At 39.4% G+C, this 23,807-nt stretch overlaps 2 protein-coding genes across 2 annotated transcripts; both read right to left on the reverse strand.

The window, feature by feature from the left end:
* Nucleotides 1-314: 314 nt before the first annotated feature.
* msna (moesin a) lies at nt 315-12,852 on the reverse strand. Its single transcript, XM_072446451.1, has 13 exons — nt 12,577-12,852; nt 6,900-6,983; nt 6,709-6,804; nt 6,088-6,362; nt 5,337-5,420; nt 5,094-5,240; nt 4,914-5,010; nt 4,669-4,832; nt 4,461-4,591; nt 4,200-4,360; nt 4,025-4,117; nt 2,339-2,569; nt 315-1,814 (listed from the first exon to the last, which is right to left on the reverse strand). The coding sequence occupies exons 1-13, from the start codon at nt 12,586-12,588 to the stop codon at nt 1,650-1,652; spliced, it is 1,740 nt and encodes a 579-aa protein (XP_072302552.1). The 5' UTR covers nt 12,589-12,852; the 3' UTR covers nt 315-1,649.
* A 1,406-nt stretch (nt 12,853-14,258) lies between these two features.
* On the reverse strand, nt 14,259-23,631 carry zc3h12b (zinc finger CCCH-type containing 12B). Its single transcript, XM_072446453.1, has 6 exons — nt 23,548-23,631; nt 20,638-21,408; nt 20,424-20,563; nt 20,063-20,297; nt 19,807-19,913; nt 14,259-19,733 (listed from the first exon to the last, which is right to left on the reverse strand). The coding sequence occupies exons 2-6, from the start codon at nt 21,234-21,236 to the stop codon at nt 18,310-18,312; spliced, it is 2,505 nt and encodes an 834-aa protein (XP_072302554.1). The 5' UTR covers nt 21,237-21,408; nt 23,548-23,631; the 3' UTR covers nt 14,259-18,309.
* Between the last annotated feature and the right edge of the window lie 176 nt (nt 23,632-23,807).

Genomic DNA, 23,807 nt, shown 5'->3' on the forward strand with positions numbered 1-23,807 from the left:
CACCTCATTCAATTTTCATTTCATTATAATAACAGTAACACGCCGAAAATGTCAGGCTTTCACTGAATATTTAACTTCCTACCATCCATTTAGATGAACCTACTGTTTGTACTGATGCTTCTACAGAAGACCAGGCAGAATGATTCTCTGCATAATAATAAGACTGTAGAAGCTGGTGTCACACATGGGGTTGTAGTGCCACCTTGTGGCTGAGTACTGCGCTGTAACTTGTGATTGTGTGTATATGTTGTGTGGACACTTTAGTGTCTGTGTTAATCAGTTATAACAATCTATGCACGACAAATAAGCAAATGTTTATTTTTATTCAATGACAGAAAACAGAAGGAACTGTAAAAACAACATCATTGAGGCACTGTATGTTACAGTATAGTGTACAATGCTACAATGTTCATCCGAAATCTGTTTTGGCTATTTTTATAGGCACAATTTTTTTCTTATCAAATCTACAACAAGTTATAACAACAGCAGAGAATGGAATTCATTGTCAGGAGATTCTGCACCTACCAAAATGTTTCTTTTGAGATAGCAAAATATAGTACAAAGAATATTTATCACCATTTGCCTTCGTTTGAAACTGGAAAAATAGTTATTTTTCACATATAGAAAATATCACTAAATGTGCAAAGCCTAGTTCCTTCTGCACAACTCAAAGGAGCTAATACTGTTCATGAGCCAGGATAATAAAACCAGTTCAAAAGCAGGGCCTTTTATTTTTGCTCATACAAAACAGCCTGCTATTTTTAGAACCGGACATTTCAATTATAGAAATACACAAAATTAAATACTGATTTTATTAAAGTCCATAATAATTCTGCCCATAAAGACAGAAGTTTTGTCCTTAATATTTTTCATGAGTATTTTCCAGTGCATCTCCAAATCTGCATCTGAATCTTTGTCAACGTAAAGAAAAACACTATCAAATAGAACCGTTATCCCCAAATGTGACTTAAGTAGGGCCATCATTTTACTTCAAATGTTTCTTTTCATGTTATTATCTGATTATCTGCCATAGCTACAACAATAATGTAACGTTTAACTAAAAAATGAACACATTTGATGACAAATGGGTATGCCATATTATTTGGTTAACATCTGAAGATTTAACACTGAAGTGCACAATAAAATGCGGCACATGATAAAAACAACGAAACGTGTAAAAACAGAGCTAATTGAAGCTTCAATGTCACTTTGTGACAGATATTTAAATACTGTATGGTTTGTGACTGTGGCTCCAATCAGATAAAAATAAAATAAATGAAAATATACTAAAATATTGCCCTGTTAGGTCCCCACAGTAACGATGTATTTATTTGCACAATACGGTTTGATGCTTGGACACATGAGTTGAATTCAGTATTTACAGCAGAATATTGGCAACACACTTTTTGAAATAATTTGGTTTGATTAATGTCATTAATTGCCTCATGTTTTGAAATAATGGCATAGGACAAGTACTAAAATGCTACAAAAACCTCAAAAGAGGAATGACACACAGTATGTCCCTTTTCAAACGGCGGAATGATAACAGAATATTTCAGATCCATATTTGTGCATTGCTCTAGCCACATGATCTGATTTATGGAGTGGAGACAGGCAGGACTGCATTCCAGGCACAGAGCAGGTACACATCACATGCACTCAAACTCATCGATGCGCTGCTTGGTGTTTCCAGAGCGGATCTGTCTCAGGGTCTTGTATTTGTCCCGTCCAGCCTTCACGTTCTCTTGGTGGATCATGTCATTTACCGTCTTCTTGTTCTCGTCTCTAGCATTAGCCAATTCTGAACTCAAAGCCTTAGGACACACACAAATCATAGTGTTATCAGAGTGTCCAAGAAATCAGAAATACAACAATATTAACAAAGGAAAATCAATTAAAGTACATTTTCCTAAACATATTTTAACACAATTACAATTTAGGTAAAAGTGTTTCTTAGTTTTCCCTAATTTGACAAGTTTGTTAACGTTTGTATTTTCATTACCTGACTGGATGTGACATACATTATTATAACTCAGCACTGCTTCCTGTCATTTTAAACCTACATTTTCTTCACAAAATGTCACTTGAGAACTATGATAAATATTTGCAACAGAACTATTGGTGTCACTATTTAAACACAGTATAATGAAGATTTCCCTGTGGTTCTCCTCTGTTCCCACAACTACTGGCATGTGTATTTTCAATAAATATGTTGTAGTTTTTTATTACTCAACGGGGTAAAATTATGCTTAGGCTCATTCATATTCATTCAAATGATTATGAAATTGACAACTGTGGCTTATGTGTGTTTTCATGTGACGTGCTCTTCAGCCCTCACCAGGAGATGCTTCTGCAGCCGCTCGTTCTTCTCGGCCTCGGTCATGCGCTCCTCCTCGCTGCGGTCCTTGTAGGTCACCGCGGAAGAGAACTCGGCGCTGGCCTCCGCGCTGCTCTCGTCGTTCTCGTCGTGGTCGTTCTCTGCGTTGATCGGCTCCTGCACGTGAGCGGTCAGTACTTTGTTCTTGAGCTCTTCTTTGGTCTTCTCCAGATCCTCCTGCACCATCGTGGCCTAAGCCGAACAACAAGAAACGCATTGTAACGTTATAAATGTGTATCCCACACCATTTACATTAGTGTTTCTCTTTAACTAGCTTTAAACGGCAACTCGCCACAAATACATTAAAGCAAATATATATATATATATATACACTAATTCTAATATCCAAATATACGACTATCGTTCATCTATTGTTCATGTTCCTAGACGTTAACTGGTATGATACGGCTGTACAAAATTAGCTCTTGAGTAACAGTGGAATGTGATCAGGATGCCACAGAAATGCACGAATGGAAACCACTGTTTATCACATTCGGAGCTTTCCACAATCCAGCGCCATAATGAGGTAAAGCAGGATTTCCTCTCCACAAAGGCAAAAGCATGAGTCACTGTCGACTGGCATATGTGGCTTTGACCAAAAAAAGATGTGAGGCCAGCTTTGTGCCTCAGCCCTGCCCCTAAAGCAGAGCAAATCCAGCTACCGGGAATGACAGGAGCTTTGTGGACCGGAGCAAATAGCAAAACTAAAACTGACGTCGTTATTGGATTATTAACACTTGTATATGTATTGATTATTTATAACAGTGTACTGATATCACGCCGCAAAGGTTTGGATAGAGTCATTTCCTCATCAGATCAGAGGATAAGAGTCTGTCATATAAATCTGGGATGTTGTCGTTGAGGAAAAGAGAAGGGACTTTCAGAGGAGTCGTCGGGTGTGTTCATGCGGGTCGTTGTTTGGTTCTGAATCAAAATTATTTTAGTTCTGATGTGGACCTGGTTTGGTCCAGTTCTAGTCCTATTTTAGTCCTGATCTAGTCCAGGTTAAGTTTCTGGTTTAGATTTATGAGATATATATATATATATTTATCACAAATTCGAGAAGGAAAAATTGCACATGAAAGAGCTGCATTTCCCCTTTTTTCTCACTAATTCAGACACGTAAATGTCATAATAAAATACCACATTGAATTTGTTTGATTTTAGAAAAGCTGCTTTCTGAATACCATCAAAGAAAGCGTAACTTCCAGAATACAGTAACTCAAAATGAGTATTCTGAATATGTATTTAGTTTACTTCCCAGCACTGACCACAAACTCATGCAGTAAATTCACATTATACAATAATGAAACAATTCAGTTTTCTATTAAATTCATGTGTAGCATATGTTTTACCCTTGCTACCTTAGCAATTCAATTATTACAATGTTATTGTTTTGTTTCGCTTACTGCTCTGCACCAGACGCACCAAACGGAGCAGCCGGGAGCCAAACATGATAGATTATTGTGAGTTTTATACCACGTGACAATCCAGATGGCAGCGCAAGATGATTGTTTCAGTACAGTTGAAGTCAGATATGGCTATTACATTGTATCATGCTCTCTTCTTTCAATTGCAACATGGTAACAATTGCAGTCATTTTAGCAATTGCAAGTTGCTTGTATTTCTCCTGTTGGAGTCACTGACCTTCTGTTGCCACTCTGTAGCTTCTTCTTCCTTCCTCTTCTTCGCATCTTCCAGGAGAGAAATCTTGGACGTCAGATCTGCCAACTCTGTCGCCTAAAAGAAACAACAAAAATGTGAAACATGAATGCAGACGCTCATTATTTACTTGGACATTGTGAGTGGATTTGTTGCGGACCAGGTGTTCTTGGTTCTTCATCTGGTTTTCGGACTGATGCAGCAGGGAGAGTTTGGCGTCCTCTGCCCTCCTGAGGTCCGTTTCCAGTCGCTCAGCCTCTTCTTGAGCACTCTTTCTCTCCTGCTCCAGCTCCAGAGCCTTGTGCGTCTGTTCCTCCAACTCTACTCACACACAGACACACACGTCCACACAAATTACAGAGGCTAAACATAGGCTACATTGTGTGAGTAAACAGGCAGTGCCATTGTCGGGGTCTCCCACCTTGCTGGGCCTTCCTGGTCTGGTCCTCGATCTGTTTCAGCCTCTCCATGAGTTCCTCCTTCTCCTTTTCGATCTTTTCTTTTTCCTTTTCTGCAACTTCTCTTTTCCGTTTTTCATTCTCAAGCAGAGCCCTGGAAGAAAAAACAATGAATTATCATTAGAAACTTACAGTGTAATGAATAGCTTGTTAGATAGTGATTTATCTTACCTCTCCATCTTCTTGAGGTTCTTCTCCTCTCTGGCCTGGGCCTTCATCTGCTGGACCTCAATGGTGTCGGGTTTGCGGCGGCGCATGTACAGCTCGTGGTTGCCCATGCACAGTGCCAGGATGCGCTTGTTAATACGCAGTCTTGGAGCGTAAAACACAAAGTCCTGAAGGCCAGCAGAAAATATTAGTCACCTTTATGGTATCATTGAGTAATTATGGAATGTCTCGTATAAAAATATACATACAGGTGCTTTCTTATCAATTGGTTTAATTACAAACTTCTTGTCATTGAAGGAAATGTTTCTTATTTCACTCCACGGAAATCCAATTTTTGGTGTCATTCTTTTGGAGACAAATTTGAGTCAGTTACTGACATTTCATATTTATGTCTATATACATTAATTACAATATTTTTTTTCACTAACTTGTCGTTCTGTTCATAAATGTTGAGCCCCAAAGCATCCACTCCCAGCCACAGCTCTGTTCCTTTCTTGTTTTTGATGCTGAAATAGTTCACTCCATACATCTCAAGATCCTGAGCAATCTTTAGATACTCCATCATGGACTCCTCTCTATGGACCACACAAAATTACAACTTTATACATGAGAAAACCACAAAGGTTATCACTGGGAATATAAAAAATACCAAGCGTGAAATACTGAAATACCTTAGCATGCTCTTGTGTTCCTCATGCCAGACTTGAATCCTTTCTTCCCACTGTTCCTTGTTGAGCTTGTGCTGGTCGAGTACTCTTGAAAACACAACACACACAAATGTAATTAAAAACAAATGTGAGCCACCTCCTGATGGTGGGAAAGGGATAGTTTTCCCTTTTTAAATAAATTGTATTTTTCACATTAGAAAATATTGATCGTTACAAATAATGACTAACAAAAATCTGCAAATCAACAATAGTAATTTTACCAGCCTCCATCTGTTGAGTGATCTTTGTTACATTGGTAACTCAAATATGTATTTTGATTCCTGCATGGTTGAGTATAGTCCTAAAGCTGAGGCTGCTTGATTATTCAATAAATAAATAAATAATAAATAAATAAATAAATAAATGGAAAGAGATACATATTAGGTTCTAAAATTTCACGCAGCCACATTTAGAAAATAAAAATACACTGCTCGCTACAATGAAATGTCACTACAAAGAGACTTATCAGCTCTGCAATCAATGGACCGTTTCTATTTCTACGTCTCAATATTGCAATATACGAAGAACAGCATGTAAAATGATCATTTACTCATGTTACCGTTCAATATAAGCACTTGAAAAAAGCATATGTCCCCTTTATCGTTTAATTGTGGCATCTCGTTTCCTTTTAAATATGAATGAATAAAATACTGAAAGATAACCAACGTCTGAGAGCAGGACGTTGGCCCATTTGAGGATAGACTGTGTGGGTTACCTCTGAGGCAGCAGGTTCTCACTGGACAGGTATCCCGGCGTGTGGACCTCCTTGTTGTAGTCGGCGTACTTGGCCTGCACTGCATACGAGGCCAGGAGCACAGCCGTCTCCGGGGGGCAGTAGATGTCATCGTTGAGGATTCCCTCCTTCACCTGGAGGAAGAACAGTCTCTGCGTGGCATCCTGGATCAGCTCCTCAGACACATCCTCAGGGAAAAACTTGGCCCGAAACTTAAACAGCAGGGGGCTTTCCTTCCTCACATCCTGGGCTGTCACCTGAACAAAAATCGCAGGTTATCAAAGACACTTGTGCTGTGGTGCTGTACCTGAGTTTTACAGTCCTAAAAATGTGAAAAAAAAACAAAAGAACCAATTCGTTCGATTGTCCATCCTAACTATTCACCAATGGGCTTATAAGCTTTTCATAACTTTCAGGGACAGCGAGTGAGTTTGGCCGTCTACTAGCATGCCAACAGCCAACTTCCTGGTTTTTGGAGAATAAAACGCTTTGTGAATAGAAGCATAATGCAGACTAATTGTTTTGTAGTAAATCGGGTACAGCCACTTTAATCTGTATAAAGAGAAGGAATGTGTTGTTAAAAGCAGAATAAGTTATTGATACCTTTTTGTTTAGCTTTAGCCATGTTGAGAAACCCTTTGTGTCCTGGTACTGGAGACCAAAATACCAAACTTCTCGCAGTCCAATGGTTTTAACCACCTTAAAAAAAAAGGTAAAAAAATGAATAATTTACAAAATTGTGAGATGCGCACACACAAATATAATATAAAATAATAATAATTTTGATAGCATACTTGGTCAAAGAGTTGCTTTCCTGTTGTATTAGGCTGAATGGCGAACTCCAGTTCAGCATCCATGGTGGTGACTCTTACACTGATCTGTAAAGACAAGAACACAACATGAGTGAGCTTTGTTCCATATTTTAGAATTTTTTTGTGCCAATAATCCTTTGTGTGGTTCAAAAATGAATACACATCCCAAAACACTGACTACTAGTCATGTTTACTGGCTTGAAACTCAATAATAATAATATTTTTTCAAATGTATTATTTACCATTTTTCTTTGCCTGGATGAAATAGATCGAGAAATATATAAATTGTATGTATACGTTAGACTAAAATGGTAGTAAGATGATAAGAAAGCACCATTTATTATAATATAGCGCTTTTAGGTGTCAACATGGGTTTTGGAAAAAGCTAAGTTATTGTAGAAATGGTAGCTTTAGGAAAATATCGATCTCTATTAAATCAAAAAACTTTGAAATAATGTAGCTCCAAACAAAGTCTAAATACCTTTTAACACCCAGTTAGCCCACTTTGAAGGTATTTGATTGCCAATTACATTTTAAAACACTGATAAGGCCTTCAGCCCTAAACGTTTGTACAGCAATCTGCCAATCTGGCTCAGGCTGTGCATTGAATTTAGACAGGAAGTAACCACATCCTCTGGTGGCTGGGTCCTACGAGCCTCCTCTTTCGACTGCTAAACACTGAACTCTCGGGAGGGTCGCTTACATCCTGCCATGTTTCAAACACTGTCAGCTTTTCAACAACTTATCTCATTCAACGCAAGCAAACAAATTAGGCAATTCTGCTTTTCCTTTACAGTCATCACAGCAACCAACTTTGACTTCACACCGATTTGAAAAGGCCACAAAACTGCTTCATTTCAGTGTTCTGTGTTTTTGAGATAACAGAGCGGGCAGCATGCACGTCTATGGGGACTTAGCTGTGCAGACTGAGGCCCACGCCTGACCTCAACAACAATGGTATGCATTATGTCCCGGTTGCGGGGCTGATTAGAGTTGCGTTCTTTCCCATTTGTGTCAGCAGGACCCCATTTTACTGCACAGGACACTTGCACCTCTGTTACATCCTGTCATCGGCAAAAGTGAGTGTTAAAAGTGAAACTACTGTGCGGCTTTAACCTTCACCACAACTCGTTTAGAGGAAAATAAAGAAATCATTTCACATCAGTATAAAGTTTTCAGTTCCTTCATCAAAGTAGCTAATGCAGCATGAAAAGGGAACTATGGTCGTAAATGTGAGTCTTGTTAGGGTGTGTCCTCCACGGCCGGGATTTAGAAGAAGACTATTATTAGCTGTGCAGCTACAACAGCCTCCTCACACTGCTGTGTCATGGCCTATTATTCACAGCTCTCTGGATTAAGTTAAGCATGTGTCAATCCAACACCGTTAACTCAATCGGTGCCACAAGAAGAACATACCATGCACACATTTATTTCACTTCACCTATGGCCATAATTATAAGAAATATGTGCCTTGTGTTTTGAATAAAAATGTTGGCGTTACACTTTTTATTCACAGGTTTCAGCTTCCCGTTTGTGTAGGTGATAATTTGAGTACTTTAGCCCATTCAAAAGCTATAATATTGGATAACAGATAGATTAGCATTAGTAATAGGATAGTTGTAGGTCAAGTTGTAATAGAAAGTGGCTCAACAAGTAGTATGGCTTGTATTGTCGCCCACTGAAATATCAAACCTAATAATTAATATGAGAAGTGCACCGTGGGAAATCAACCGCTAACATTACCAGAAACGAGAAGTGAAAACGTCAACACCTACATATTTTAAATGAGAGGCTGCATCATTCACTCCTTTATGTTAAAAAAAAAAGTATCCCTGACAAAAATATCTACCGTAATAAATTTTATTATAATTACAGGAAAAATACCCCTATATTGGGTTAAATATTTCAAAATATGCCCCCATACAATATTCACTGCAGCCACACACTCAATAATAATAATAATAATAATAATAATAATAATAATAATAATAATAATAATAATAATAATAATAATAATAATAATAATAATAATAATAATACAATAATACAATTTAGAAAGAAAACTTAACTTAACTCCACGTATTGGCTGCAGTGGATACCAACAGCATAGAGTACAAGCCTTTGTTTGTATCCACATCAGCAGCAGAAGTATATCTAGTTGAGACATCTTTATTCAAACCTAATTGCAATGCTGAATAATATTTACAGTATGTTTATTTATGGCATATGAATGTACTGTACTTTTTCTCAGTACAGCAGCCATTTTGTTAGCCACTGAAGGCATCTTACAGAGAACATCATGTGAAAACTGGAGACTTGTGGGCAGGTCAAAAGATCATATCAACTCAACTTGATAAATATTTGCGGTGGAAGATTAGATAAACTGAACACTCTTTGACATAAAAGGCTACAAAAAAAAAAAAAAAAAAAAAAAAAAAAGCATTGATAATACATTTTTGTGTCAGCCCCCAATCGTCAGCTCTATTGTGTCCGTTAACACCTTTTAATAGATTCCTTTACTGCTACTTCCTGGAGTTTTGTCTATATTGTGTGGTTGCCAGGACAACGGGAAAGAACTAAGCGTCTCCTTCAGGGTAGGACACAAACCCCATTGGTATCCTATACTTACGTGACATATAATTATTCAGTATACGTGAGAAAATAGAAAGGGGAATTAAGATGAATCATATAATAAATACTAGAACACTTTCATAGACTAAGAGGTGCTTAGTCACACAAGAACTTAAACTATTCACTCGCTTCACAGTCAAATCTTATACCTTTGTTATTATTATTATTATGTGTGCCGTATATTTAATTTAGTAAAATAATTGTTGTTGTTTCCAGAGATCTAAACTACAGGGTTTGCAGTAATTACACAAACTGACCCCACGAAGACGGGATATTTTGTTCTTGGAGCACATTCTGTCAATATAGATTTATACCTACAGCCAATTGATGCACTACTAAACCAATCAAAGTAATAAGTAGCTTGGTCAAACTATACCCCACATAATTGACCAAATTGTGGTGAGGTGAGACATTTAGACAAGAAACAGGCACATTGCTGTGCGCGCACGCGCACACGCGCACGCACACACACACCTTTAAAACAGGACCACAAAGAAATGCCCAAAAGCCTCCTATACTTGAACAAACATCAAAATATGATCATGTAGAAAGATGTAATAAAATGATAAACGTATAACCTAATTTGAAGTAAAAAGGTAAACAATACATTCTGAAGGCTAAAAGCTACACCACAGTAACCTACGACCACAACATCAAAGAGGAATTAGAACCATTTCCATAATAAGCAAATATCATGTTCAACTTCACAAACTAGAAAACCAAACCTTTAAACTGAATGCATTATCTGAATCATACAAAGACAATTACTTACAGTTCTCTTTGATGGAAATATCTATAGCCGGAGCGGTTTTGTGGTTTCGCCTCCTGCTTACAAATTGTTAATCTGCACTGCTATGTGAGCTACACTCTTAAACCCCCTCTTACATACCTCCAGCTTTCCATTTATTTCTGCCCTGCAAATTTTATTAATTTGCCATGGAAACATACATGATACCTGACCCTATGTCAGTTATAACATAGTACACATGGACAACAAAATGGTTATTATAATCCTGCTCTATAGTTTAGGTGAAATTAAGTCCCATTTGCTGGTTTTCCACATTAACCATATCTATTATTGCTCAACAAAAGGTAAGATGTGATCAAACTAGGGTTGTCAGATCAATACCCAGAAAATAAAACAAGCATTGAAATAATACTTCTGAATGTCTCTTCCCTGTCCTCATTTCATGCTACAGCTGTTATGTCAAATAATAGATTTGGGGCAAAAAAAATATTATGGCATCAACATTTTTATTGATTGTTATCTCTTTTCCATAGTATTATAGAATATGTTTTTTGCACCATGAGAATAGGCTCCCTGTGGCTCAGAGAACAGACTTTAAAGCAGCTCTGCTTGTGTACAAGTCTCTCCATGGCCTAGCACCAAAGTACATCGCAGACATGCTAGTGACATATGAACCATCTCCGACTCTGAGGTCTGAACAAGGGGAATCTGCGTTTCACCTGTATGAGGTTAAAAACGGACAGTCTTCCTGAAGATGTGATACAGTCTTTAAATGACTGATACAAAAAACTAAAAACAACACAATTGTATGTACTTTATGTTTCTAAAAAAACCCAAAATGGGTTAATTTGTATGTGCAGTCTGTGATGCTATCTGTTGGTTGGTTTTTGAAAGTGGAGCATGGCACATCTGAGCAGCCCGCTGAGGGGAGAATGGGAGGAGAGAGGGCTTAAGCGTGATGTGAAAGTCCATATAAGGCTGCAGACGAGGAAATTACCAGAAAGGAATTGATGTAAGCACAGAAACCTTGACTCACAACTCTACTTCCTTGGGAAACGAAGCCAGAATAAGACCAAGCAGTGACAGTTTTCCCAGTTATAAATCACTTTTCTGTAAAATAAATACTTCAAACTTTGCATTTGACATTGTATTTGTAGGAGAGTACACTTTCAACACTCGTTTTATTTTCTCAAACTATGCCATCATTGCTTTGAAAATAGTGCCTTGTCTAATTGCGAGACACACTGCAATTTCCTGGCTTCACGTTGGGTTTATTTTAAGGAAAACCTCTCACCTTCCTCTGAGCTATTATGTTCCCAAGAGCTTCCCCTTTAATGCATCAGGGCCCTCTCATTGCACAGATAACTGACCAAATTGACCACATGAGCATCCAACACTGGCCTGTTTACCATAATGTCACAGCTCCGCCACAGAAAAAGTGACCTGAACAAGTGAGACAATGTACAAGAACAATAGTCAGATGACAGGAAGACCAAAATAAAGTAATGGATGTCTCTTTATAAAGGCCTAATGATTATCAGACCATTTTATTGCTTCATCATCACCATCATATCAATGAATCCATATATGAAAAGATGAGAACAATGGAGAGAGGCATTCTTTGTCTGGAACTCACTTTGCTGGAGCCAGAATGAGTGAGACATTTTTGAACAGTGCGCAAAGGGCAATAATGTAGCCTTCTCAGATCGGAGCACACACTGATATGCACTTCCCCTCTCCCTCCCTCTCGGCCTTAACTTTGCCTCCATTTAGAGCAGTTCAGGGCAGCTGGGATGTGACACTTGAAATGCCTCCTTGTTTGACGCTGGTCAGACCCGAGTGAACGGAGGCCTCTGGAGCGCCACGGAGCAGCTAACCACCTCACACTTTCCTACATGTGATCCACAAGCCTCTCGCGAACAGCAACATTCTCTACAATCATCTGATGAAGCAAACGTCCTAGAGCTGACGCGGGCGGCAGAGCTGGCGGCAGACGCTGGCGCAGACAGAGGCGGGACCGCACACACACGCGCACATAGCGGAAAGTCTCTAAAGCGGGGAATAATCACACTTTGGGATGTGGCTCGTCCCATCGTAGCGCGGCTAAATGTGGGATGGGAAAGGAGCTAATGCGTCGCAGGCCCGGGACAGTCACAAAAGATGAGTCGTCTTTGTGGTGAGGTCTGCCCCGAGGGGGAAATCACAGACGCAGCGTTCACGCACAAACCCAACAGACAAAAGACGCGTCAATCATGCGCAGTAGTAAAACGTCCATCTTACCGTCTTCGGCATCTTTGGGTCTTTGCGTCCGAGTGAAGTTGAGAAAAGTTAGAAAAGTGAGGACCAGTTATGATACTGGGAGAAAACTTTTTCCCATCAGAACAACGGAGCCAGTCGAACGCCTCCCACGTCGCTGAAGCTTTCTGTCGTTTTGTATCTCTCCAAAATAGGTGCTTTCACTGCTTTGCGTCGCCGGGTGGGTGTTTTTTCTTTGTTCGGCCTGGTTCAAATGGGCTGGAGCTTTATTTCCTGCTAACGGTACCCCCGACTGCAAAACCACACCCAGAGCGATGACAGGACAGGAGGCAGAGACTCCGCCCGCGCGCGCGCATCATCATCATGGCCGCAGCCGGCAGTGACCACAGGCCGCGCGGGGCGCATGGCGGGAAGAGGTCTGTGTACGTGTGCTTCTCACAGCAGCACATGCTCACAAACACTTTACACAGCCCGGCCACAGCAGGGCCTGGCTAACGTTAGAATGACTGGTCAAACCTAAAACATGGTAGTGGACATTGGGACAGAGCATAGGCCTTGTACTACACAAAGTGTCCGATGAAAAGGTGGTGTAGAGCCAGCGCTGACAGTGAGACATCACTCTTGTCGCTGCTGCGCAGCTTCCTGTAGGAAACAATGAGCGCCGAATTGAGAACACACAATTAGAGTTTCCATTGTACTGTCAAAGCTTCACATGTAACTAGAGTTAAACATGTCAAAGCTTCACACGTAACTAGAGTTAACATGTCAAAGCTTCACATGTAACTAGAGTTAAACATGTCAAAGCTTCACACGTAACTAGAGTTAAACATGTCAAAGCTTCACACGTAACTAGAGTTAAACATGTCAAAGCTTCACACGTAACTAGAGTTAAACATGTCAAAGCTTCACACGTAACTAGAGTTAAACATGTCAAAGCTTCACACGTAACTAGAGTTAAACATGTCAAAGCTTCACACGTAACTAGAGTTAAACATGTCAAAGCTTCACACGTAACTAGAGTTAAACATGTCAAAGCTTCACACGTAACTAGAGTTAAACATGTCAAAGCTTCACACGTAACTAGAGTTAAACATGTCAAAGCTTCACACGTAACTAGAGTTAAACATGTCAAAGCTTCACACGTAACTAGAGTTAAACATGTCAAAGCTTCACACGTAACTAGAGTTAAACATGTCAAAGCTTCACACGTAACTAGAGTTAAACATGTCAAAGCTTCACACGTAACTATAGTTAAACATGTCAAAGCTTCACATGTAACTAGAGTTAAACATGTCAAAGCTTCACACGTAACTAGAGTTAAACATGTCAAAGCTTCACACGTAACTAGAGTTAAACATGTCAAAGCTTCACACGTAACTAGAGTTAAACATGTCAAAGCTTCACACGTAACTAGAGTTAAACATGTCAAAGCTTCACATGTAACTAGAGTTAAACATGTCAAAGCTTCACACGTAACTAGAGTTAAACATGTCAAAGCTTCACACGTAACTAGAGTTAAACATGTCAAAGCTTCACACGTAACTAGAGTTAAACATGTCAAAGCTTCACACGTAACTAGAGTTAAACATGTCAAAGCTTCACATGTAACTAGAGTTAAAGATGTGAGGGCTAAATCAGAACAGGGCTGTTTCTTTTCTACTTAGACTTAAACATCTTATATTGAGAATAAAACACGTCCACACAAGTTTGACCATAACATTTCTTTATTAATGGAGATAAACACATTTGTCATTAAGACTTACATTTTGTTTGAGTCTTTAGACTCAAAATACTCTATTTTAGCATACTTATTTTGGTCTATAAAAGCTTTTGTTTCCATTCAGTGATTTAAAATACAGCACACTTAAAGATTAACCAACCTTATTCAAATAACTTTTAATAGGTGTAAAGTTAACCTGAGTATAAGATTGTGTTCAAAATACACCCCGAAGTATTTCTATTCCTTTTTTTGTTTTGTTTTGTTACACTACACATCAACATTAGCAAAGACTCAAGAGGTGGACAATGATCAGACCACAACCATTTTAAAATCCAATTATGTGAACAGATCTATGAAATGTGTACACAGATCACTCAAACAAAAGATCTCAATCATCACTTTTAAATTGTACATTAAATTAGTTCATTTATTTATAATACACCTTAAATAGAGCCAGAAATCAGCATCTGGCATTATTTCTATGTATCAAGCTGACCAAATATAGTTCATACTGCTGCATAACCTACAGTGAATAAAATTACAATTTATTAGGAGTCACACAGGGCAGTCATAGCTCATAAATGAAACATCTCAAAGTGAAAACTTTCTACAATCAGCTGAAACTGTTTGGGACAAGAACATTTTCACTGCAGTGTGCCTTAAAGAAACAAGTGGTTTTAGAGCAGCACAGGGACACCACCTGGCAACACGTGTACAGTTCAGGACTGGATTACAATCTCTAGTATCATTATTTGAAGTCACCAAGTATAACTTTGGCAAGTTTTTTTATGCAAAATATTTTATATCTTGAAACTCCCATTAAAATAGAATAAAGCAGACATTGCAATGTACCAAAGGTGCACAGATAACTTACTACACAGTATTGAACGTTACATGATAGTTTTATGTACAAAGAGGACATGCTTAGCGCTGTACTCAGGGAGGAGTGCTCTCGCAGCACATAAAGTCCCTGTACAGAACTATTGTACCCAGTAAGAAGAAGTACATACCAGTGGGCTACTCCCAGTGACACACAGTGTCACAAACATTATGGCATTGTTTTTTCCCCCCTTTAGTTAAATAAAACTATATTCATATTTTACATTTGTAGTTTGTTACATTCAATGTATAGATACAATTTGTATCAACAAGCAATAGTCAATTCTTGACATTTGTGGCTTAGTTGTTTGCGGCACTTACCATGAAATCTCAGGACAACAAACCACTTTAGTGGTTGTATAGATAAGAAGTCAAATAATAGACACTGCAAGGAGAGGGTGGAAGTACTCCACTGCCCTGGCAAAACTGTGCCATACATAGTGTAGCCTGATATCGGCATCATGTGCTAATGTTATTCATTACAATTCACTGAGAATAACTAATTGTGGTCAAAGCATCAATGTGCTTAAATGGTTTTAGTTTGCACTTCCTTGCAATGTATAACGATCTCAGGGTAGAGCTCAATAAAACTGCACGCAAACCTTAAGCCAAATGCCAGAAACAACCTTGACAGCAGCCTTGCAATCTGATTGTTTCACATGTCGAAACATTTAGGCAGTTTGTTTCACCTTCTCATGAACAGACAGTAGGCCAAACACAGCCGTGTCTTTTTTCATGAAAAAAACAAAGTCAGCAAAGCCCAAAATACATTTGGGTATTACACATTCAAACATGATATAGTCTGTATATATTTGTTCATACATTATGGTTGAACATACAGTGGATACAATTAAGAATCATTTATGAAGCAATGCTGAGCTAGAATTAAAAATAAAGTACCTTTTAACACAAAAATTCCAATAAAAATAGCAACAACAGCCTATTTAATGATCATAAAAAGGAAAATTCAAGTGCCCTTTACATGAAATTCTACTAGATGTTTTATCCAACGTGTTCACGTAAATAATTCATACAGCTAGTGCGACGAGCAGGGTGGGTAATATTGACAAAAATCGAATGATCCCGATGATGGTATTCAAATGATATTATGGTAGTCATCAGAAATGTGCTACTGTGTGTTTGCAAAAGGCTTTGGTGACGACACCTCAGTCTTTTTATTAAATCATTTTATTGTAGACGATATATACCGTACATATTTTAATTTTGCATATCTACAAAACATCTACTGCAATCATTTCCCTACTTCTGAAATAACTCCCACCGCTAGAAAAGAGCATTAAATCTGCTTCATTCACTTGTTGGCAGCCACTAGCGGCCCAATTGTTCAGTGCAGTGTGTGATGTAAAGCCATGGCTTTTCAGATTACATTTAAATTAATAATGTACAGAGTAAACACTTAACTTTAGGCATTTCAACATACACACATCTCAACTGTACACATGATATTTTAATTACTATAGGTTCAATGAGCTTTTTTTGTAGTAGTGTAAATTACAAAACAAATCATCCTGAGAGCAATTCGCTGCAAGGCACAGCCCAAACCCTTTATAATCTACACCCTGCATTTTCTTCAATTTGAGTAGTCAAGGCCATAACCGTCATCTGAAACATGCTTTTTTCATACAGTAAATATAACTGACATAAAAGTCACAACTCATTCACCTATAAATACTCAAGAGCCTTCTAAATAAAGCCTTCAGTCCAATGCAGGATTGTTGTGCAAAGTGTTGATGGTTTCTAAGGTCATCCCAGCACAGACATTTCACCTACTCTTCCTCACGTACACATCTGGGACTATAAATCAAGGTCCAATGCTTAAAACTAAGCCTCTGGTGTTGCATGTAGACAATGTCATCTTTAGTGCACTGTAAAATCAATTAGAGTGGGCATCACCCACTTGAATCTGTTGCTCTTTCCTAACCTGAAATGCCATCTGCTGATCTATTTAATAAAACAAGTCTGATAAATAAAGCACAACACTGGTGCCAGACTACAAAGTTACCATATTCTAACAATGCCCAGCTAACAACATCAGTGAGTCAAACAGAACTAATAAAATTGCTTTAAATATTTTACAATTAAATAGTTAGCGCAAAAAATAAATACTCAGTCAAATCAAGAATACAATAACTGTACTATGTGTACTAATTTTAACATTTGAATTATTTTTAATTCAGTGAACTAAAATGGAGCCATGTGAAATACTGGTAAAAAATATTTTTTGGCATTATTTAGCAGCTTTAAAATGACACTGAAACAATGGCTTTTGTATGATTATATGTACATAAATGTGCGCACGTACAACTCACAAGTCAAAACTCTTTTTGACTTGTCTTGTGCACTCTTTACTAAAATAGTTTTGTTAAACGATGTTGAGAAAATATATCTTTAGATAATGATATAGTGCTTTACATTTGAAAGTGTAGAGCTTCAACTACACAGATTTTCACTGAAACTGATGACACGACTGTGTGAGGTTATTCAGATATAAGGCCATAATGTCGTGGGTCATGCTGTGAGGTAAACACTCACCTTCATTATCTTATTATCTTATTTACAGCAGAGGCAGACCAAAACCAATTATTTAAATACATAAAAAACTCTTCAAATGCTATTCATCACACAATGACAGGATCTGAACTAGAGTTATACAGAAGATGTGATTCAGAGAAAACGGTGAAAAAAAGGGTAAGGCAAACACTTTACAGAGCGCAGCAAAATGTGCTTGAGCAGAGCAAACGTTGTTAATGTTGTTATGGTCAGATATAGTCAGTTTGGGCACTTTCAATGAATGCTTTAAGCCAATCTTTGGATTTGTCAAGATTAGCTTCTGTGAGGCTCTGGTTCAGTTCTTGTGACAGTGACATTATGCAATTTTCTCAATTGTGTTACTTTCATGTGCATAATCCTGCATATAAAATGAAGACCTACTGTGAGACATCTATTTTATTTACCATGTTAACATCACTACTCAGTGATTGATATAAATCTAAATTCTGCACATTGAAGATTTATGTTGATGAATCTTAACTCCTGAGGGCAGTTGCTGCATATGCAGCAACATCAAATAAGTGCCTATGTTTGTAATAGTAATTCAATTTTCAAATAATTGTTCGTACGTAATTTAGAGACATTACTTAGTTGCACGACCTCAATCTTGTGACAATGACTGCAGCGAGTTGTTGTGGGTCTGTTAAATGTGGGTTCTTCTCCATGACTGAGTGAACAATATAAGCAGGAAAGATGTTACAAAGGTTTCGATATGTTTGGTACTGGTGGTCCGGGATGACGTACCGCTCCTGGTGCTCAGCCACCGAGGCCGCTTCCCAGGGAGAGTTCCAAATTTGCTCCATTTTGTCAGGCATACTGCGAACCATAACCCTCTCGCAACATGGCATCAAGCTATGACTCAGTGGGTATGAGTGATACCCGAAGGACTCATTCCCACAAGGCAAAGGGTCCCAGCTCGCATGCTGCTCACGACACAGAGGGGGACGCCTTTGTCTCAAAGGATTGCTGTCGTACAACCTGGAATCTGAAATGCTATCCATGCGGGTCATGCCGAGGGAACGTGTAGGCTGTGAAGAGAGAGGTGGGAGGGATGTCTGAGTTAGAGGGTAGTCACCAGGACAGCTGGATCTGGCTCCGACTGCAGCATGTTGGAGATGTGGGGCGAGATGAGCCGTTTGCTGCTTGCATGAACCCTGCTTGGGGTCCTCTGGTCCATAACTCTGAACCCTAGTAAGAACCTCATGACGAAAACCGTGTGCAAATGCCTGCATTCTGCTCTGCGCTGACGACTGGTTTTGCCCTTTCAGACTATCGTCCAGACTGCTATCCACCGAGCTCTGGTACATGTCTCCATAGGATGAGAAAGAATCGCTGTTGGAGTGGCTGAGGCAGGATTCAGGGCAGTGGCTGAGATTTCTCTGATACATGCCATGTTCATGCTCCATGCTACAGAAACTGTCGACATTATGCATGCTGCTCATGCTCATGTTTGAAAAGTCACTGTGCAGTGAATAATAACCATGGTCACTAACCACCGAGTCGAACTTTGGGAACTGATCCGAGTAAGTCATAGATGCTCCGTGACTGTTGGTGACCAGTATAGGTGGATACTGTACACTGGACGTATGCTCCAAGGAGCTGCGTCCAAACTGCAGGGAGCCGGGCACTGGGCTGCTGGCAGAGCGGGTGTTCAAGGCCCCAGCTGCATGGCTCTTGATTGGTTGCATTGTGGGCACGCTAAGAGCAGTCACAAGAGAAGGCACCGAATTATTCTCTGACTTCTTGATCAAAGACAGCGCCTCTGGAGGCTCACAGGCCACTGAGCGAATACTGGGGTCTGATTGACGTTTAGGAGCCACACGTTTGGCCTCGGAGCTGCAGTCACCCTTCAGAGCCGCCGCACCACATTTGACCAAAGCCCCTTCACTCATTGTCTTCACTGCCGACAGTTTAGCAAAAGCCCGAAGTTCATCAGCCACTGAGCGGACAGACTGGTTCACACGCTCTGGATGATAGTACTTGCACTTGTGTCCATATGTGCACTTTTTACCTTTTCAAAGAAAGGCATCATTAAAAAAAAATATTTCAATTCTGGTTGTATGGTAATTGACAAATTAACTTACCATAAGGACAAGGCTGTTTTTTGTGCTCTGGAATAACAGGCCGTTTCCGAAGAAAATTTTCCAAGCTTGGACCATGTCTTCCCAAAGGATCGTCAGGGGGCATAAATCTAAAAGACAATTAAATGAAGGGGGGATGTTGTTTAATGATATTTATTCACTGCCTGTCCAAAAAAAGCTATACACTAATAGAGCGAGCGCCCTTTTTTTCTGTGACTTATTTTTTTGGACAGGCAGTGTATTATGTATGTTTACTTACTTGTCATTGACAAATGAATACATAAGGAGACGCTCTTCAATAAACTTCTTCCATTCAGGTTTTTCATTTTGCAAGTCCCGGTAGTTGTCATTTGACACAATAATTCCATCAGAATCATAAGCCAGCTTCACTATGAAGCGATCATCGTAGCACACCACTCTCCTGCCTTGAACTCTACGGGATGGGGTGAAAACCAGTATCTTTTCTTTCTCTAGACGTCGTAATATTTCTTGATCTACAAGAAAAATTTGACAAATTTGATACTTTATCAAAATCCTTTATCAAAGTAAATGTCCGCAAAAGTAGAAGAAAGGCATATCCACAGAGGACATTACACATACTGTAAATCATGTCATTTTACCTGTAATGAGGGCGTCCGGCCTCGACTGCTCCTTTCTCCAGGCTGGGACAAAAACAGTAATATCTTTGTGGCCTTTTTCTCTGAACCATTCAACCGCAAGTTGGATGCCACGACAGGAGAATACTTCTTTGTTTCCATGGCTACACACAAAAAAACATCAAATTTACATACTTGATTAAAGCACAACAGTAGTCAATAGTGAAGTTTCCATTACCTCATTGCAACATTTGAGCCATCAAATACAATGGGCCTTAGGTTGTCATTTGCCTCTACTGATTCTTCTTCCAATGACACCTCAGGACTTGTGTTCTCTTTGACACAAGGGGAGCGTGATACCAAAGTAGATGGATTAGTGCAAGTTTGTACTTCAGGATCCACTTTATTCCCGAGCCTAACCAATTCAGCTAAAATATCGTTAATCAGAGCAGCTGCACCCAATTTGTTGAGCACAGCCTCTACTTGTTCACCCGAATAACCAAGTTTTAAAGCAAACTCCTTCTTGGCTTGGTACTCCTTTTCACTAACAGATTTAAATCCTGGTACAGTACTGCTTGTGTCATCTTCCCGGCCATCATGTACTGTACTACTCTGAGAAAAACTGGGTCGGTCAAGGCATGGTGAGCGACAGAGTTGGCGATGAGGCTTGGTGATAGCAAGCGGGTCCCTCTTTCTGCAGCCGCTGTTCACCTGAACCCTGGGGCACTGCTGTCCTTCAGTTTCACTCTCGGAGCTGCTCCCATCTTCTGACTCGTCAGTGGCAGGCTGGTTCTCACTTGAGTCAATGTTGTCCTCCCTGCATGGGTGTTTTTCCATTTTGAGCTACACCACAATGGACCATGCTGTCATCACGTTTGTCTCGACACTTCAGACGTCCACCCCATGTTTCCTAACCTCCACCAAAACCAGGGAACCATATTCAGTACTGGATTTTACAGGCTCTGTACAAGGGGCTTCTGTTGTGGCCTGATGAGCAAACTACAGAAACCTGAAAAACACAGTAGATGAATAATTATAATACAATTAAATACGCTATTGTTTAACTAACAGAAAATGCCAAAATATTGAAAAGATGTTATCATCTGTATCACTCATACAGTACATCAACATTATCACAGAACTATCAAGTCATAATGACTAAACAAACTTCAGTGAGAAACAAATAAGATGAACTGAGGCGTGTGGGTCATGCACTGCACCCACACCTCCAGACCTTTCAAAGACAGTATGAAACACAATTTATTTGGGAAACAGTTGAGGTCACGGAAAAGACCTTAAGCATTTTTTTAAGATACAAAATAAGCCTACATAAATGCAGAGAAGGAGAAGATGGCATATGCCTCTAGTCTTACAGAGGGTAAATGCATCCAGCACTGCGCTTCAAGAGGTGCAGCCCATGATGTTGGTTGCCTAGCAACACAGCCTTGTCATCGGCTAACTCCTTTTTACCAGTCACGACTAACACAAACACGCTCTTCGTCTCTCTTCAGACAGCCACCAAAGCTAAACACTTACTGCGAATCTACAACACAACTCAAAAAGCATACCCAATTAAAAAGGAATTCGTGCAGTTCTTTTAAAAGATAAAAACTGGTATTTTATTATACATAGCATTACAATGTCTTTTTTTGTTTTGCCACTAGACTGCTTGCAAAACTGCAGCTGACCACACATAATCTTTGCACATATTCAAAGTGATCAGTTGTTATAGAAAGCCATGCTGACAGGAATGGTAAGTCTACACAACCCCTTGGCATTTAATACAGAATGACATGTTTACATGCCAGCTTCGTCTCCACTTCCAGATCACAGGCAATGTCAAAGCAAGGCCTCCAGACATGGAGAGTACATGCACAGGCCTGTGGCTCTGTCTCATAGCAACAAGTGAACCAGGTGCCTGTTCCAGTCATGCTTTACTGACCCTGATGTCCCATACACAGTCAAAATATAGACAGACAATGGTTTGATTGCTCAATATGGAAACAAAGGTAGGACTTTTTTCAATAAATCAGTAGCAACTGATCAGTAACACAGTGCAAATAGGAATCTGTTCCTGTAAGGAAGATTGGACATAAAAGACTGTGGATTTATTCAAAGTCAATTCCTCATTTATGGTCAGACCAACCAGCACCACCAAGCACAAGAAACGCCATATAAAAAAAAACCACAAAAACAAATAGAGGCTTCACCCTCTTAATTTGTTAGCTCGAAACACAGACCACGTCAAAACAAACAGAAACCATCAGCACCATCCTGCTGACTTTGTGACACGATCAAAGGTTAAATTATAGGACAGCACCTGATATATACACAAATTGTTATTCTCGTTTGAGGCATAAACAATGACATATGTATAACATTCGAACGCATTAACACGGTTGACAACAGTGGGCCTCGAGTAACGGGATGGCCAACCCCAAGCTAACTCTCATTTTGCAGCAGCTGATAGACTTTATCAACAAACAGATTAAGTTAGTCACTAATAAAGAGAATTACCCATACGAAGAGGTATCATCGGACAGTCTTGTCATCAAATCCTGACCTTAGGCGGAGTGGCTAACTAACAATAATATTAGCAAATGTTTCAATCTAATTTGCGTCGTTACCCGATTGGAATCAAAAGTAGTTCGCGCATGCGTAACAGAGTCTACCATGATGGATACGGCAACGCGCTACAGACAAACAACGTTGATTGCGAATAAGCATTGACCCATTATTATTTGACCAACAGGACTTTGGTCAGTGCAATTATACCAATAGTTCAAAATAATAAATCAAAAATAATTAAATCAAGCTAAAACGAAACTTGAGAAATCAAAACGATCAGAACAATGTGTACATATATATTCTTCACAAGTAAGGACCGCCTTGATCAAGTTAAATGTGTACCGAATGAGATGAAGTATTTTGGACCTAGTGATGCTGATCACCCTGCGGAGTGCAGCGTGCCTGACGCAAATCGGGCAGTGAAGCGCGAGGTTGCTATGTTAGCGGCTATGCGTAGCTAATATTCTCCCGGAACACGATCATAACTTGGCGTAAAGTTGATGGCGACATTATAGATACAAGCATGTCAAAGTAACACAGTAACAAATACCTTGCATCGCAGGCTTGAAACGATACCGACATTGTTGTCATCATCTCCTCTTGTAACATTTGTGTTTCGCTTCCATTGGCGCTGTCGCAGTTTGCTCAGGGTTGCCAGATACCGGAAAACAAGTGTGCGCTGTCGTGCAGAACAGGGTCAGAACAGTATTTGAATTGAGTTCCATACATTCTTGGCATTAAAATGAATATTGTGAAGATTATATAAATTATTCCAACATACCCAAGTTTGACCACACAAATGTAGGCCATATAATAGACTTTAGTACAAATAAGCCCCTC

This window comes from Eucyclogobius newberryi, unplaced genomic scaffold (genome assembly GCF_026437365.1).
Source record: "Eucyclogobius newberryi isolate DKJ021-1_F unplaced genomic scaffold, fEucNew1.0.hap1 SCAF_15, whole genome shotgun sequence".
In the NCBI taxonomy this organism is placed as follows: domain Eukaryota; kingdom Metazoa; phylum Chordata; class Actinopteri; order Gobiiformes; family Gobiidae; genus Eucyclogobius; species Eucyclogobius newberryi.